This window comes from Morone saxatilis, unplaced genomic scaffold (genome assembly GCF_004916995.1).
Source record: "Morone saxatilis isolate NCDOM2014 unplaced genomic scaffold, NCSU_SB_2.0 Contig24, whole genome shotgun sequence".
In the NCBI taxonomy this organism is placed as follows: domain Eukaryota; kingdom Metazoa; phylum Chordata; class Actinopteri; family Moronidae; genus Morone; species Morone saxatilis.
The window spans coordinates 15,684,726-15,700,952 of NW_023339807.1; the positions used below are offsets into that span (position 1 = coordinate 15,684,726).

Genomic DNA, 16,227 nt, shown 5'->3' on the forward strand with positions numbered 1-16,227 from the left:
CATCACCCCCCATAAAACGGTGAAATGTCATTTTTACACGTTTTTGTATAAATTAATCTCTAAGATGCTGGTAGACCAGTTTTGTTCTCTTTGTTCAGGGCCGAGCTAGCTGTTTCCCTCTGTTTCCAGTCTTTGTCATAAGCTAAACTGAACAGACTGCTGGCATATCAATCTTCTCATTTAACATTTGTCAAGAGAGCAAAATGCCCCAAATTTCCCAAAATGTTGAACTATTCTTTTAAGTCAAGCGGCCTTTAAATCCCTTCCAGAGAAATATGAACCAAATTTAACCAACTGGCAAATGAAATGGAAATAAAACAGAGTCCGTGTCTAATAGTGGCCTTCCCACAGCTGGCTCTCTGCGTGTCGCTTCACATGCCAGGGAAAGTTGCAGGATGAGAAGATCCACGTGAAATGTGTGATAAAAGAGGGAAAAAAAGTTAAATGGAAACGTTTTCAGCCTTGAAGCCTAGTGAGGGAGAAATAATGAGGGCATGTGGCAGAGAGATGATTGACAGAGAGAGAAGGGTGGGAGGGATGGGAAGACAAGTTATTCTAGTTGCAGACAGCTGACAGAAAGCCTAAAATAAAATGGAGCCATCTAATGTGCACATATTCTACAGCTGCACTCACAAACCATAAAACATATGCACTGTTAAATGCTTCTATGCTCCTAATGGTTTTCAGTGCAAGAGGGCCAAGAATCGATGTCAAGCTGAGTTAATATCGTGCTTTATTGTTTTCCCATAGAAAGTGTTGTTTCCTATGATCACATTTCGTACAAAAGAGACACAGAGTAAAAACTTTAGCAGTACTGTATCAGACTCCTAGTGTAGTAATAAATATAAAATGTCATTGTGAGATAGAAAAGGTTAAAGTTTAGGGGCAGGCTAAAGGAACAGAGAGGAGGGGCACATCAAAACTGACCTGAAACTGGAAGAGCTCATAGATTGGTTTACACATCTACAAATATAGTCTCACACCTCTCTTCTGCTGCCACACACACTCACACACACACACACATACAAACGCACATACACACATAAAATGCCAAATAAATGAGCTGTCACTCAGCAACATACAATGCAACATACATTTTCATGTTTATACCCCAGCTGGTCACGTTTAATGGAGCTGGAGAGACAGACGGATAACTCAGGAGCTAAGACCATTGTGTAGATATGTGACATACTAGATATAATTACCTATAATTACCACACTTATAACATAGTGAAGCTAACAAAGATACTGGAATAAAGCTATAGACTGCTATCTCCCAACGCTGACTTGACAAAAGGGAAGTAGTGATGCAAGTGGTGATGCAGGGGAGAGGCGGCTGGAAGGACGAAAAGTGAGAAGTGCTCTTGTTCATTGTCGTTCGTAGACTCTGGTGCATATCACATCATCTGCTCTCATTGTCTGAAAAGAGAGGAGAATATGGATGTTAAATGTGAACAATCAAAAATACTGGCATGGTTATCTGTTCAATGTTAATTCATATTGCAAGTATTTTGTAGAACAAGCAATTAATGTCGATTCTCTCTAAACCTCCAAATTGAGCTGTTTGTAATGTCTCCAGACCACTCCACACTGTGCCAAGTTTTTCAAACAAACATTATGGGAAAGTTGTTTAAGCAAACGCGTACTGCTCAGAAACTCTGTGCAAAACACTCACATGGTTATATCACGACTGGATTCTGAAAAAAAAAAAGTTGTGGGTTTGGTGCTTAAGAGCACATCAGTAGTCGTCGACTTAAACTTACTGCTAACCCGTCAAGCAGGCATTGCTCCATAAATACTTTGTTGTATTTACAGTTTGTTCAATTAAAAACTAATTTACTCCAGAGGGGACTGCATGCGTCATCTCCGGTTGGACTGGTTTACCGGTAGACTTGGGTCAAATAATTATTTGGAATACTTAGCTCAATGTGTTCAATGTGTAGTCAACCTGAAGTGCCAGCTGGGTGGGGTTTCTTATTAAATACAGTTCTGTTTGTGAAACAGCCACCTTGTCATTCACGCAAGGTTTTGTAGCTGACAGCAGCAGAACAGGCACTGCAAACTAGTAAAACACTATTACAAAAACATTATTTAACCAAGACTTGCCTTCACTACACACATCACTAACATCATAATTATTTGTTTGTGCTTTCAAGCTTCAAGCTGATGCCTGTACTTGCATGTGTAAACTCGATAGAAGCTCTTTCATCTTCTGCCTGGAGAATAATTAGATTGCCATTACTAACACTCTAAGCGCAATTATAGAATTTATAACACTTTAGATTATAGCCTACAAATTACAGTCTAATTTTGCCTTACAAATAGGGTACCAATAAAATATATACCAGTAGCTATCAGCTATCAGTAACACTGTTTTTAATAAACTAACTTAAAACTTTAAAATTAACTTTTAAATGGCATTGAGTAATTCACAGCAAGTATTTTTAAATGACCAGTTACTTATTAAATATGACATACAAGGTACAATAATGGGATTTCTGGGTAACAGAGTAGGAGTAACAATACTGATATTCCTAGGGATTTATAATATTTTGGTATAATTAATTTTAAACGTAGAATGTAGTTAAAAGAAATCCTGGGGTACAGTAGGGCAACAAAACAAACATTACACTTAAGAAGTTTTAATTAGGATGTACAGGGTATTAAATTAGTAAACGATACATAAATTATGTTACTCAGTATGTTTTTAATCTTATAATATAGCTACTTACTGGTAATACAGGTGTATAGTGATGTATTTTAGGGGTAGGAAGATACAGCTGACCAAACATTGTCCATTTTAGCTTTTATGTCCTGTCAAAGTAACTATATTATTAACAATACAAGAGCTGAATAACATGCAGCACTTTTACTGAACAACAAACCTGTTTATTGAGCACTGTACAGTATAAAATAACATAACATAACATATTGACCTCACCAGAGAGTGCATAAACAAATGAAGTACAATTACCTGAAATGTAATAGTGGTGGGTGGTTATATAATTAGGTGTAAACATACCAGAATTAGCCAGTAAGATGTTTTGTTACCACTAAAGAAAATTAATGCGTAGAAAAAAAAAATTTCTCCTAACCTCTTGACTGCAGACATTATCTTACCAAATGTCAAATGCTCAACATTTTCTGAAAGTGTGCTTTTATTAAATTTATGAGGCTGTTTGGAGATTTGCGATATTTGTATTGAAGCTTTTGGGCCTTTGTTGCATGGAATTCCCCATTTCCTTCTTTTGCTGTCATCTCTCCACTATTGGCAGTCCAATGAAAGCCTAAAACTGGTGTCTGCTTTTTCACAGGGTTTGAATGGATTGCAATGGTAGGAAGATTTTACAGCAGAAAAGTAGAAACATCTGCAGAAGCTACTGAGGGAACTCCATCTGCTGATGAAGACTGTGAGATAGGGTTGAATGCTCTAAAATAGGGCCTTGAGTTAAAATTTTCTTTTTTTGTTTTGTGTTTAGACGTCTGTTTCCAGGGTCAAGCAGAAACTTTAACACTCTTTGGAGTCGAGTCATTTCAAGTCAAATGCAAAAGTCCAATTTAAGTCAGGAGTAATTCAATTTAAAGTCAAGTTGATTTGTAATTATATATAATATGTCCACAACACATTGATACTGGTATGTACAACAAAATTACAGTGTAATTTGTGCTCTTTAATCTACAGTGAAGCGCTACCCTCGTTGGTTCTAAATTTAAACTCTGGCACGATGGAAAGTTTGTGTGCTTTACCAGGATCAGCTTGCCATCATTGGTGATCTCTCGGGTCCAGGACGTCTTTGGCCCTTCTCCTTTCTGCAGAGTCTGCTCACAGCTGATCTTACTGTCAGTTTCCCATTGGGGAAAACTCTGAGGACAGAGGATGAGAGAAAGAGAAAAACCATTAGACAGATCAAGCTGTTTGATGTTACGATGAATGGATGCACTGATGTATACAATGGCAGCCAGAGGGGAAGGGAGATAATGAGAGTGGCTAGCAGGGAGAGAGAAAACAAGAGAGGTGGAGCAGGGCGATCACTGAGAGGTGATAACTTGTGATGCGCTCATCGCTACTAGAGGGAACCACTGGCTGGTTGCATATGTTTGCTTTGGAGACGGCCAAACAGAGGCCATCTATGGGAAAACGGGGAAAGCAACGGGGAGAATTAGGAAGGGCAGGAAAGGGCAAGAAGGGGGAACGGAGGGAAGAAGGGAAGTTGAAAGACGTCATAAAGAGTGTGAAGGAGCATAGTGCAGCATGATCGGCCTACAGAGACCAAGGGAGTGGTAAAGATATGCTATCAGTCCAAATATGACGAAAAGCCAACTTAAACAGATTGATGTAATCTGGACAGGTCCCTCCCTGTACGCCCCTTTCTTCTCTTGTGTGTGTGTACAAGTAAAGTAGACGTGAAAGAGCATTTAAGGAATATGTTTGCGCCCCGTGTGTTGTGTACCGTGCAGGGACGTCCGTCCACCGTGGCCTCATTGAACTCCTGCCCCACAGTGAAGGTGATGTGGGTGGTGCGGACTGTGGTTGAGGTTTTAATAGACAGCGTCTCTCCGTCCTGCGTGATCTCCACCAGTGGCTTGGAGGCGGCCTTCACTGCAATCATACGCAGCATCATGTTCACACCTAAAAACACACACACACACACACACACACACACACACACACACACACAAGCACAAACAATTACATCTGTCAGTGTGTGATCTTTTGTCTGAGTCACAAAGAGAAACAAACAGAGAGGTCATGACTCACAGTCCCAAGACAGCATTGCATCCAGACACTTAACTATCAGGGAGATTTATTGGAGGTTTCCATGGCGTCACAGGTTACCATGGTGACAAGACCAATGAGAGAGAGGGGGCATGGGGATGTATTGTCAGTGTGTTAAAAATCTTCCGGCAAGATTAGAAGGTCACAGAGTAGAAGGTAAGACAGCAGTCAGTCAGGAGCTGAGCAACACACAGGTTATAGGTGGATAAGGAGATTTAAAACATTAATATAGCAGCAAACAACTATTAGCCATGTAAAGAAGAGTCATGGCCTCCTGAGTAGAGAATGATGTCACACTCCCTTTGCCTGTGTTGCTATCGCAGCCTTTCTCTGCTTTGTTTACAAAGCCGGTCTGGCTTTGTGTGCATGTTAGTGCATGTGAGTCCTTCCATGCAGAGCCAGTGACTGAAACGGCTGTTTTTATCATCTACGTCAGTAAATTCAAGATATATTTTGACCGAACAGTGGAAAGAATAACACTGACTGCTTTGGTGAGTTTTTGTTTCTGTCCTTCATGTCAGTGGCAAAAAAAACTAAACCTTAAGTGGAAGTTCTAGTGGTGCATTTGTCCCCAAGGATTAGTGTTACATGGCAGCCATAGCAGCCCATTTCACAGCTAGTGACAAGTGACAACAATGACATTGGTGTCAACCTGTGTACTTGTGCTTATTTGTATAGGTATGTATATACTGTATGGATTGCCATTTTTTTTATTAATTGTTGTATTTACTATTGACTGCTGTCTGCAAGCCAAATTCCCCTCAGGGACAGAGTATTTTTTTTTCCAATAAAGAGTTTCCAGATGGTTCTGTGTAACAATCATGTGGCCCAGTCCAGTTAAAGTCCAAGAGTGATTGTTCAACACCACAAATGCTTAGAGCACCAGTCAGCAATGAAAGTGCAAGCCAGATTTAATTCACCAACAATCTGTTCTATCCTCTGAGAGAGAGGCTGAGAGCTAACAGGCCCAGTCTCATACACAGCTTCAAACAAAGACCATCTCTGCTAATTATATCCACATTTTAAGTCTTGAATGCCTCAGGGATGTTGTTCACGTTGTTCATGTAAATTGAGAACAGACAAAAAACCTGCAGCCGTAACAATTTCTTTGCCTGTGGGTGGTGAAAATTTCATACATCTGCAGTTGTAAACTGTTGCTGCTATATTTTACTACTCTCCATGTGGTACAGGCTGGCAGGTGTAGAACTGGTCCAACAGTGAAATAACAGCATGTCCTTACAGAGAATCTGCTGCTTGTTAAACATGAACAAGTGAGCTTGTGAGCTACAAACCAGTTTTGATGAACTAGCACCTAAAATGTTGCACAATGCAACTTTTCAGCTTTGCATTTTGGTAAAATTTTAGTAATATAATTAGAGTGAAAAAACATATTAGTTAGTAATTAGTTATAGATCCAGTGTGTAACATTTATGACGATCTATTGACAGAAATTGAATATAATGTTCATGTTTTCCCAAGTATATTATCACCTGAAAATAAGTATTGTGTTTTTGTTACATTAGGATAAGCTGCTTTTATCTACTGAGGGCTGCTCCTCTTCCATGGAGGCTGCCATTTTGAGCCGCCATGTTTCTACAGTAGCCCATAACAGACAAAACAAACACTGGCTCTAGATAGGGTCTTTTCGTTTTTCATTAGTTTTGCAGCCATTGTAGTTTCTCTTCCGTGGTTATGTAACGGATATGATTGTATAAAAAGTATTAACTTCCAGCTCCCGGTGGCTGAAACTGAATAAATCCCTCAGCGCTGCATTAAGAACCTGTACTGAGCCTCACTGTTTGTATGTTACTGATAATGGAGTGGTGCTGACAACATCTCCAGTCACCCTGAGTTATGACCCAACACAAACAGAAACACACACACCAGATGGCCAGCCCTGGCGGCTCGGAGCCCATTAACACAACATGTTGACCAGGTTTTTATGAGCTGTTAATGGACACCTGGGTACAGGAGCTGCTGCTGCTGCTGCTGCTGAGAGGAGTGATGTTACAGGAAAACACTACAGATAGCGCTCAGAAATTTGTAACACAATATATGAGTTTGGGCATTTGGGTTTATGTTTGGAGATAACGGCGTGGGCAGGTCTGCATACTGATGACTCAAATTATATTTTTAGTTCATTATATATCTGCTCAGGTGGAGCACTTCCAGGTCCATTGTTACATAATGCTTTTAGTAAGGTGTCCTGTTCAAGGGAATTATGAATACTCAAAAATCTTTTGAGTATCACACAGCCTACTCACCCCATGCAGTCTTGAAAGGTGGCTGTGAAAAAGTCTGTAATACACCCCTTTGCATAGTCAGCTTGAATTATAATGTGATCAAATTTAATGGTTAAAAAAAAGCATCAAAACGACCCTGGAAACTGTTGAAACCATTTCTGCTGCATGAGCCGCTTACTAGCAGTTATAAAGAGTTTTTGCACAAAGCAACAATTTTTTATAACATACTGAACAAATAGACCAATGATGGGGGGGATTATGCTGCAGGCTAAGTCTTCCTTTACTCCTCGACAAACATTAGCAATGAGGGAAATGTAATTTTACAAACATATTTCAGCCATGTTCTGATAATTCAGCCCAAAAATATCATTACTCCCAAGCTTTGCCCAGAGTTTAACTTCATTTTGGTTATTTCATGCAGTATGATTTTTTAGATGTATACCATCATGATTGTTGATCGCTAATTCAGATGTTATGGGCAGCAGTAAAGACTGGAACTTTCTTCAACAAAGTATGTCCAGTACGTCACAAGCTTGCTTTATGGCAAATATCTCCTCTCCTCTCTTGTAAGAATTATCTTCTGTTCTTGTTCGTGTATTCCAAAATCAGCTCATCTTCACGCCTGTGTGTGTTTGTGTGTGTGCAAGACCACTCATTTCAACTTTCTGAATAATGGATGAGATTACAGCATGAGACAAGGCCTTTGGCTGAGTAGGGACGGAACAAAGCTTCACCTTTAAAAATAGAGCTCATGTACTGCCTGCTATATGCTAACAGTTCACTGTTCTTTTTTTTTTCTTTAAAAAGGAGCGATGTTATCAGCAGTATGGTCTGGGACAGACCAGTCAATGGAGAAAAATTGGTCATCAGAAAAATCAGGTGAAAGTTAAGAACTCCACAAAGAAGTAAAACCAAACAATAGGAGGTAAATGGTAAACAACAACAACAAACAACACTAAACAGTAGTCTATCTAATCATGCTATTCTAATACCAGGTACATAAAATAAAGACAAACAATAAACCACAACCAACAGAGAACTAAATGGCTAAACCCTTGGCTGTATCTCAGATGCAAATCCAAATACAGCTGCTGTATTACTGATTAGTATTGCTGAAGCAAAAAGAAAGTCCCTGTTTGCTGCTAGATGTAAAATATCAAATATCTGATGATGAAGCTGATGTGTATCAAACAGACTCAAGCTGTCCTACCTCAGCAATCCGGAGGATGGAATCTCCATTAATGTCAAAGTTTGGTGAGTAGGTGATACACAGCAGGACCTGCACACAGGAGACAGAAACACAGTGTTCTACTTCCTAAAAGAGAAGTCGGTGATGCATATTTTCTCCTCCTTGGAATTTAACAGCTGAGGGAAAAAGAGTTTAACTGATGTAACCTGATTACAATCATAAACACTGACTAGGGCTGCAACTAATGAATAATTCCATTATGGATCAAACTGTCAAGCATTGATTAGATTGATGTTCCCCAAAGAGTCAGAAAATGGTGAAAAATGCTGATCACTGCTTTCCATAGCCCTAGGTAACATCCTAAAATATCCTGTTTTGTCCACAACCCAAAGATATTCAGTTTAGTTTAAGTCATGGGGGACTTAAGAAACTAGAAAATATTCACATTTTTTATCAAAATAGTTATTAATTATTTTTAATTTATTTAATAGATAAAAACTAATCAATTAATTGACAAATAATTGCAATTATTACTGTGATAAAGTTAGTCCATATTAAGTTGAACACATATTGGCACACAGCAACAACAGAGGCCAAATTACAGGAAACCTTCAAAGAAAAAGCTGCAATGCAGGCAAAAATGTTCTTCAAGCAGAGCTGTTCAGCTGCCAAGCATATTTACATCCCTTTATTCATTTTAATCTAGGCCTACTGCAGACTGAGTGTGCACTGTGCAATACGGTGTAAACATTTAAATATACAAAGCAGTTCAGAGTCTGCTGGCAGGGATTGATATTTAGACACTTAAATCATACATCCCCAGGTCTTACCTTCATGACTTCCACCTGCAGGTCTTCATGGAGAGATGGGGTGACTCTGATGGCCTCCAACATCTGGCTGAGCAGCTGCTTTTCCAGGACCTCCACCTCCACACCGACCCCACCCACAAACCTGTCCTCACACAGGAGCTTCTGATAGGAGAAAGGCAGAGGGAAGAGCATTTCACAAAGCAGACCACTTCTGCTGTATGTAAAAACACCATTTTATATTTGTTTATACTGATCTCCAGGAGGTTTAAAGTGATTTCAGGCTAATGGTAACAAAGCACTTCTTCTTTAATTTAAGATGATGTTGTTAAGTAAAGAAGAATACAATACATTTGTTGGAAGAGAAATTACAGAAGTTACAGTTATGTTGTATACTCCAGTACCTGCATTCCAGTAAGTGCTGTCTGTCCCAGTTTGGTGTTTTTAGACTCCAGAGCCATCTGTAGAGGCAGCAGACAGCGCTCTCTGGAAGGACACACGCAGGTTACAAAAACGTATCATTAATGCTTTCAGTGTAACTTAAAAGTATTGTACTAAAAGTGTTTTCATCATATTGGCCAACATGGCTGAGTGGTTTGGTGGTAGTTTTAGTTGTCTAAACATTTCTGAGAGAGTGTGAGAAAAATCAGATTTGACACAGGTGTAACTGTAGCTTTACAGTTTATGATAGCCAAAATGCCAGTCTGTTCTTCATCCAGTTGCATGTGTGAAATGTGTGTTCTTCCATGACACTACATCCCATAGTGCCTGCCTGGTGCAGACTGCAACCAGTAGGAGATGTTTACTGTTGTCCCACAACTTCAATATTTAACAGAAAGTGAGATTTTGGAGCACTAAGGGGAAAGCACATCAGCACAATATGAGAAGGTCTCTCTCCTGCTCTTATTGATACTGTACGTACTTCAAATTCAGAATATCGAATCACAACGGAGGGAGAAACAAGTTATGTGATGCTTCTGTCCTCTGGCTTCACATTTCAGCGACCAGAGAGACACGCAGAGCTTCTCCCATGACGGGCTTATATGTATATCATACAAGGAGAATAGGAGATAGAAGGCTGAGTCTTTACCATGTGTTCCCTCTCCCATTTCTCCTTGTTTTGGTACTGAAAGGGTCACTATGTTCAATTGGAGCTAGAAGCTACTTTATCACCCTCTCAAGTTCAAATCTGACATAAATGGGAGAGAAACCTATTGCGTTTTGTCAATACGGTACACTTCAGGTTATTTTAAACACTCACACAGATTTCTAATAATAATGAAACACACCATCCAAGCAACCAACAATAAACACGTCAGTAACAAATTTGGAAATTGTGCAAGAGAGTTAACAAGATACGGTCAGACACTGGGCTCATTTCTGCGTTGAGTCACACCTACACAGAGATATGTCACTGCTGACAGTGATTGGACTCGAGATGCAGTCAGGCGGGCAGTGTCTTTGGGCCGTTAGTGCCCAGCAAAGGCTGAAAAGCTGTGATAACTGCTGCAAGCTAATGCAATTAGTTTCTGACATCAATTTCAGACATTTCAAAATTGGACTCTTAGACACCAAAGCAATGTGCGTACCCAGTTAACCCAATGCCAAAAAAAGATTCATAAAAAAATAAAAAGCATTACCAGTAATCTGCTGGCTTTAATGTTTGATTTTACTTTATATTGTGTTCATTATATTTTTTTCATCTTGTCTGTTCTTTACAATTTGCTTTTAATTCAGTCAATGATGATATAAGGCCGCTAAAAAAACAATCCATCTTGCCAGGATTCAAACTATGCATTTGTGGCCAGACTACAGTGGTATCGGACCAATAAGCATCCTTTGAGGAAGTATTGGCAGCAACAGGGCCAAGACAAGAGCTGTGTATGCAACGAGAACATCAGCATCAGTCAGATCAGAAATAGAGAGTAGTAGATTGACTTCATTGAAAGAGGAGCAAAGAACACCACTGAAGGATTTTCTCGATGGAAATTATGTATTTGCGCTTCTCCTGACTGACTTCGGTGAGAGTTTGACTACGTTATATGGTTCACTGATCTGATTGGTTGAAGTTTGCCCATGACATTCAGTGATAGACACATGGTTCCTTAAATCACCAGTATTTTTTGAAAGTGCCTGCCCTTCTCCAAACAGTTTCCAATAATGACTTCCTGATGGTTCTGTAAAACAAACCATCTAGGGGAAGGAAAATACAGTACTGTAAACTGTAGAAAGATTAAAATAAAATGTCTTAGTAACCACATCCGTCAAATTTAACATTATAGTGTAGGACAGAGTCAGTTACATAACCCAGCAACTGTGTTTCTTCAGTCTTCTTGTTTTCTGCTCCACACTTGCTCCTTCTTTTATCTCCCTCTCATTATTTGTAGTTGGTTGAGTCACCGTTCTCTGCTGCTGATAGCAGGCTACAGGGCTTCATCTCTGAGCCCTCAGGCCGCTCTGAGATGTCACAACTACACTGGTTCAAATGGGCTGTAAGGAGTTACAGTTGGCACAGTACCCAGCAGTTCCCAACAGTCCCGATGAGCCCAGACACCATTCATGAGCACCTAGAGAGCCCCTCAAACTTCAAAAGACACAAAGAAATCTGGAAAATCTGTATGAGAATCTCAGTCAACAGCAGAGCAAACAACAAAACAGCTTAAAAAGGCCCATAAACCATCTATCAACTTCTCACAAATGTTCATAAAACCACCAATTCCCAGCTTTTGAAATTATTTATATGACAGAATGAATAAAAGCTAAATATGCTACATATCTCTATTCTGTCAATCAAAGACGTCCCATAGCAACTATCGTTCAGAAAGAACCATCGTTCTGCTCCATCAGTCAGTTTGTAAGAGTGGATGTCCTCTTTGTTCAAGTGGCTGAGAGCCCTTTTTATAATAAGAGGCTTGGAATCTTCTTTGTAAGGACAGAGGAGCGCACTGGCTGAGAACCACCGCACTACATTACAAAGACATTATCATCAATATTTAATCTAATAATCTCTAATAAAACAATAGAGGTTATTGAATGAATAATTGATGGTGCGTTGAGCTGCAACAGCATCCAGAATTTATAGCACCTTCATCACAAACCAACGGCCACCAGCAGCAGCTCTCCATTCACTTTACTTGTATACATTATATACAACTCTTAACCAAAACAGAGTGAGCTTTAATATGCAGGACTATTTCCACATGCAAAAAATAGTCATACAATGAAAATTTAGGAATTCAACAAAAGCAAATACTGGACTAAGTTTGAACCCAGCGCCTGGCAACTGCACAGTATTGGAGATGCACAGCTTTTTGGCTACAGTCCGTGGACAGCTGTCTGCATTTGTAAATGTCCAGTTTGATTTTCTCAGCATAATCTATTAGTCCTTATTAGTATAAAAGGGGATGAACTCAACAACAATAACACCTGTAAAATCGAATATAATCCAAAACAGTACAATCAACCTTCAAATGTCACTAGCTCATACAGTCAACTGACAGCACATCAGCTAGGAGCCAGATGTGAACCATCCACAATTACAAACTTATAAAATTCAATATTTCCACTCTCAGTTACATTCATTAAGTCATGGTGAGCTGTTGATCAGTTTTTATTCACACAGAATCCCTTGGCTCATGTTACCTTGGATAAAAATTATCCAAGTGAGTTCTATGCAGTGAGGTATAGCGATTTTTAATTTGGGAGAAAGGAGTACTGACATCGGATCGGTATCAGAAGATACCCTGAGTTGAGGTTTTTCAATTTTATGGTGTGCTCGTCCTCAAGGAGAGCTGATTTACTGCAAACAGCAGTGATCAGTATCTTGTTGGTGCAGGATGTGTAGGAAGATACAATCTAATGTGCTTGAGCCTAGCTGCTCCTTTTTAGAAACGAATGAAAATCATTATAAATTATAATAATGCTGTACTATTATATTGTGCAGGTTTGAATGTAATGGTCTCCCCATAAATTGTCAGGTGAATCACCACTTCTTTGACAGTCTCAACTAACCTTTTTCAAAGCTTCACACAGTTCCTATCTGTAACAGGGCTGCTGTATTGGATTGCACAATCTTGGACAGATAGTCTTGTACAGACAGATATTTATTGTTATTGTGTCCGGCTCCGGTTGTCTAAATTAATATATTCCCTGCCAATTATACTGTAGTGGTATTCACTACACCTTGTACGGACTGACACACTGTTGCTTGAAGAAACAATGCCTGACTTCAGTGCTCAAGTTCAATATTTGCATTATCATCGCAGGAATGATTTGATCATTCAAATGAATTCAAAGCATACAAACTGTGTAAAATAGAAGTGTGCAAGCCACAGGGCTCAGAGAGGTACAGTTTTGAATATTAAGTTATCTATTCCCTACAGTAAAAGCACTGGCTGCACATTATTTTTAGCTATAAAGGCAAAGCTGCCTTGTTTTAGTTCAAGCATTTCAGGTGGTCTAACAAACCTTCTGGCTCCCAACAATCAACAGCTCTTATGAAACATTACTTGCCGACATTGGTTCTATAGTATGAACATTATACAGAGCGTTTCAGTAAGTTCTGTTAAGTTTTCTGTTTCTTGTTTCAGTGAAGTTTTGACTTCAAGCCCTCGAAGCTTTGAGTGAAAGTGGACTGAAATGAAACTAATTGCATCATTTAACTTACCGAAGTTGTGAAGGGGAAATCTTGGCTGATCCATTCTGAGACTCAAGGGTTTCTGTAATTTCATGGAAGCAAAGAAAAGGAAACACTGTGATTAACAACGCCTGGCAGATGTGCTTTATTACTTATTTAGCAAAAGAAAAAAACAGTTCCCAGCTGTTCACCATTTGGTTTGTCAAGCTCAGAAAGGTGAGATTTTCTTTACCCAAGGATTCTAGTTCTGAATCTGGTTCCCCACCCAAAAGCTAATGTCAACAGTATTTAACAATAGCTAGTTAGTGAGCACAGAGCAGAGGCCCAGATACAATGGCTATAAATCAAAAGCTGCATTTCAGATGGATATTAACAACTCCCACATACTGTACACAATCTGTACCCGTGTATCTCCTGTTGAAAGTGAACATCAAATAACTGTGTCTCTGAAACCTTGAAAATGTTCACCTTCGCTTCATACTTGCAGCTAACAAGGGACATTTTTCCAGCAGAAACTTGAAATATGAGACTCGATGGCGTCTCTTAAACTCACCATAAATCTCCTCCTGCTCGGCACAGGCTGTCATGTTGACGTGTTTCAAGGTTTAGTGTACACTAGCCTTGCCCTTGCACTGTACATTGTCATACATGTGCCGTCTGTGTATGTGCGTCTGTGTGTGTGTGTCCAAGGTGGCATTCACATGGGACATTTTCTGCATGATGTAAAATGTTATGGGCGTGTCTCCAAACAGTTCAAAGCAGTCAGTAAAATATTTCATTAGTCCGTTGGTTTTCTGTAGAAACATTTTTACACTGTGCTCAACTGACTGAAATATAGAGCATGAGATATTGTCTGTTTAATAGGTCGCAAATAAGAACTCAAACTACACATTCACCTTGCGTGTTTGTGAGTGTATGCAAGCACATGCATGGTTCCAAGGTCTGCAGCCCACTTTGGTCATGCCCTAATAGGTTTAAACACGGTCTTGGAGTGTGTGTGCATAAATTCAGTGTGTGTGTGTGTAAGATTACATGATTGTCCCTTCATCAGCACAATCTAAATCCATTCTATACTTGCTGTCTCACAGAGTTCCACCGCCCACCAAAAGGTCAGACTGGTCCATCATGCCTATTAACACTAACAATATCACCACTGACGTCAGCAGAAACCGCCTTTTCCTGGTGTTTAATGCATTTTCTTTGTGACCAGTTCAGTGTTTCATGTTCTGAATGCTGTTTCAGAGGCTTTTCTGCCTCGCTGAGGGGGAGAGCTTCTGGGGAAAGCACTGAACTGTGCAGGCAGACAGTAATGAGACTTGCAAAGGGTTTCAAGGAAAAGTCTTGACAAGGTTCTTCATAGTTTCCAAGCACAGAGAGATACTCTACGTCATACGGCAAATGATTTTAATTTGAACCACCCTTTTAGTAGAGTAAGAGAGGACTAATGAGTCAGCAAAAACGTCATTGTTTGAGCTGTTGTTATTGTTACAGTGTTCTGCTTTTGTTCTATTAGATTACTGTTACACTAGCCCTGTTTTAACTAAGACTGAGAGCCTCATGTCTTCTCTTTGATACCCTCTTTTAAGGTATGCATGCTTCTAGCACAATATGTAGAACTCAAATACTGCACTAAATGTCAAGATTTGGACCTGAATCAATCAACAACACGACTAAATACACGTATACATATAGGTTTTTAACAGAAAGGGGTGTTTTGGGGGTTTGGTTACTCTTTAAAGCCCTATGGCAATCCTTTCTTTCTAAAACACTAACTACACAAACACTATTGAGGGAGCTGTGTTATGCATGATGTCATCATATGACTGCCTGTGAAACAGCTACTGTCACAGCTGCTTAACATTGTCAAATTTAGCCATGACATTTTGTGGGAACTTAAAGTTGTGTATAGATGAGCAGAAAGAAAATTAATGTACTTCTAAGTTGTTTGAGTGATGTTTCACAGACACTACGAGTCTGTAAAGTAAAATGTTCTGCCTCTGAGCAGTTCCAGTGTAAACTGATAGAAAATGATGCATTGATGTGCAATCTTGAATACAGAAAAACTGACTAAGGATTCACGATTATTTTATTGTCATTTACAATGCAAGGTTGTAGAATGAAATTTGAATATAGTTCCCTTTATGATATTTTTAAAAAGATAATCAAATTAGAAACTATTAACTTCCTTACTGGAAGTTATCTTACATTAAGAAATGGACACTGCACAATATCATGGTTTTCTTATTGTCTAAGAACAACTGAATGAACAATGCATTTCAAACTGAACCTAGTCGTTTAGCTTTCATCCCAGCTGTGCACGATGATAGGCTACCTCAAGAGCCAGCACCTAAACACAGCAGGTGCAGCTATTGCTTATGTTTTGGATGATGGAGCATCAGCACATGGAAACCCCCCCCCCCTACTATCAGTCGTTTGGGTGGCAACCATAAATAAATTGAAAGATTTATTAAAAAGAAAGATTTTCCTTAAGATGTCGTGAATTCCTGTCATACATCTACACAATCATTGAAGATATAGGCCTGAGGGATTGGTGTAGCTGCTCTGTCTCTCTCTCT

The 16,227-nt window shown here is 39.4% G+C and overlaps 1 protein-coding gene across 1 annotated transcript in view; it reads right to left on the reverse strand.

Annotated features, from left to right (window-relative positions):
• Positions 1-715: 715 nt before the first annotated feature.
• The window catches only part of crabp2a (cellular retinoic acid binding protein 2, a), a 19,441-nt gene continuing 3,929 nt past the window's right edge, over positions 716-16,227 (reverse strand). Inside the window, exons 2-4 of the mRNA XM_035673010.1 lie at positions 4,452-4,630; positions 3,748-3,864; positions 716-1,419 (exon numbers count right to left, since the gene is read on the reverse strand). Coding sequence (XP_035528903.1) covers positions 1,369-1,419; positions 3,748-3,864; positions 4,452-4,630 — 347 coding nt within the window. The 3' untranslated portion in view covers positions 716-1,368. The remainder of the gene's footprint in view (positions 1,420-3,747; positions 3,865-4,451; positions 4,631-16,227) is intronic.